General features: G+C 47.0%; 1 protein-coding gene across 2 annotated transcripts; it reads left to right on the forward strand.

Annotated features, from left to right (window-relative positions):
- Positions 1 to 991: 991 nt before the first annotated feature.
- On the forward strand, positions 992 to 1,449 carry LOC119813113 (40S ribosomal protein S19-like). 2 transcript variants are annotated; one of them, XM_038328246.1, is made up of 2 exons: positions 992 to 1,202; positions 1,346 to 1,449. In XM_038328246.1, the coding sequence occupies exons 1-2, from the start codon at positions 992 to 994 to the stop codon at positions 1,447 to 1,449; spliced, it is 315 nt and encodes a 104-aa protein (XP_038184174.1). The 2 variants fall into 2 exon arrangements, with proteins under 2 accessions (XP_038184174.1, XP_038184173.1); XM_038328245.1 differs by having other exon boundaries at positions 992 to 1,429.
- The last annotated feature ends 311 nt before the right edge of the window (positions 1,450 to 1,760 follow it).

A 1,760-nucleotide genomic window follows, 5' to 3' on the forward strand; every position in this document is an offset into this window, starting at 1 on the left:
GAGACAGAGTTTCTCTGTGTAATAGTTTTGGCTGTCCTGGAACTTGCTTTGTAGACCAGGCTGGCCTCAAACTCACTGAGATCCACCTGACTCTGCCTCCCAAGTGCTGAGATTAAAAGCATGCACCACCGCCCGGCTAATTTTAGTTTTTAATGAACATTCGAAGAAGCACGTTTCCTTGTAACATTCTCATACACACTTAGTTTGAGTTGATCTCCCCCATACTCCTCCATCTCCCTGCCCCTCCTCCGTGGCTTCCTCCCCAGGAGTCTCATTTTCATGTTATACTGTCCTCCCCATCCACTTTCCTCGTGGGCTGCTTTCGAGACTCCTGACCCTCCAAATTTTCTCCTACGTAAATACACAGACATGAAAATTAGAAGCTAGAATCTACATATGACAAAGAACATGTGGCAATTTTCTTTTTGAAACTGGGTTATTTCACTTAATATAGTTATTTTCCGGTTGCTTCTATTCTCCCGTAAAATTCACAATTTCATTTTTCTTTTTTTTCTTTGCTGCTGAATTCAATTCCACTGTGTAAAAAGAAGTGAAATAATGAACTTCGCAGGTAAATGAATGGAACTGGAAAAGATCACATCGAGTGAGGGAACTCAGACCCAGAAAGACAAACATCAAATGGTCTCTCTCATTTGAGGGTCCTAGCTCCAAATCTTCAGATGTAAATGGATACCCTGGATAACTGCAGAAGTCGGGAAACTGAAAAGGGACCACTGCTGGGTTTAGGGGTGGGGATTAGCAGTAGAGAGGGAAATAGCAGGGCACAAATGATCTGACTGGGGAAATGGAGAAAACAGGATGCTCTAATTAGGTAGTGGGGGGAGGGAGATAATATAGGAGAAGGAGGAGGAAGGGTAGAACAACAGGATGTCTGAAAAGTTATAAGCGGTCATACCCTTAACTGTCTATCTAAAATACTGTGCTGGGTCGTCGTTCCCTTTCCCCTGGCTAGCAGCGCGAAGGCCGCAGGATGCCTGGAGTTACTGTAAAAGACGTTAACCAGCAGGAGTTCGTCAGAGCTCTGGCAGCCTTCCTCAAAAAGTCCGGGAAGCTGAAAGTCCCCGAATGGGTGGACACAGTCAAGCTGGCCAAACATAAAGAGCTTGCCCCCTATGATGAGAACTGGTTCTACACACGAGCTGCTTCTACAGAACAGCACCTGTACCTGCGTGGTGGTGCTGGGGTTGCCTCCATGACCAAGATCTATGGAGGACGTCAGAGAAACGGTGTCAGGCCCAGCCACTTCAGCAGAGGCTCCGAGAGTGTGGCCCGCCGCGTTCTCCAAGCCCTGGAGGGACTGAAAATGGTGGAAAAGGACCAAGATGGGGGCTGCAAGCTAACACCTCAGGGACAGAGAGATCTGGACAGGATTGCCGGACAGGTGGCAGCTGCCAACAAGAAGCATTAGAACAAAGGATACTGGGTTAATAAATTGCCTCATTCATAAAAAAAAAAATACTGTGCTGGACAGTTGAAATCAATTTGACACACATTAGGGTTATCTGAAAGGAGGAAGCTTCAATTGAGAAAATGTCTCCATAAAATCTGGCTATAGGCATTTTCTTAATTTGTGATTGATTGGGGAGGGCCCAGGCCATTGTGGGCGGGGCCATTTCTGGGCTGGTGGTCCTGGGTTCTATAAGAAAGCAGACGGAGCAAGCCATGGGGAGCAAGCCAGTAAGCAACACTCCTCCATAGCCTCTGCATCAGCTCCTGACTCCAGATTCTTGCCCTGCTTG

Source organism: Arvicola amphibius, chromosome 4 (assembly GCF_903992535.2).
Source record: "Arvicola amphibius chromosome 4, mArvAmp1.2, whole genome shotgun sequence".
In the NCBI taxonomy this organism is placed as follows: domain Eukaryota; kingdom Metazoa; phylum Chordata; class Mammalia; order Rodentia; family Cricetidae; genus Arvicola; species Arvicola amphibius.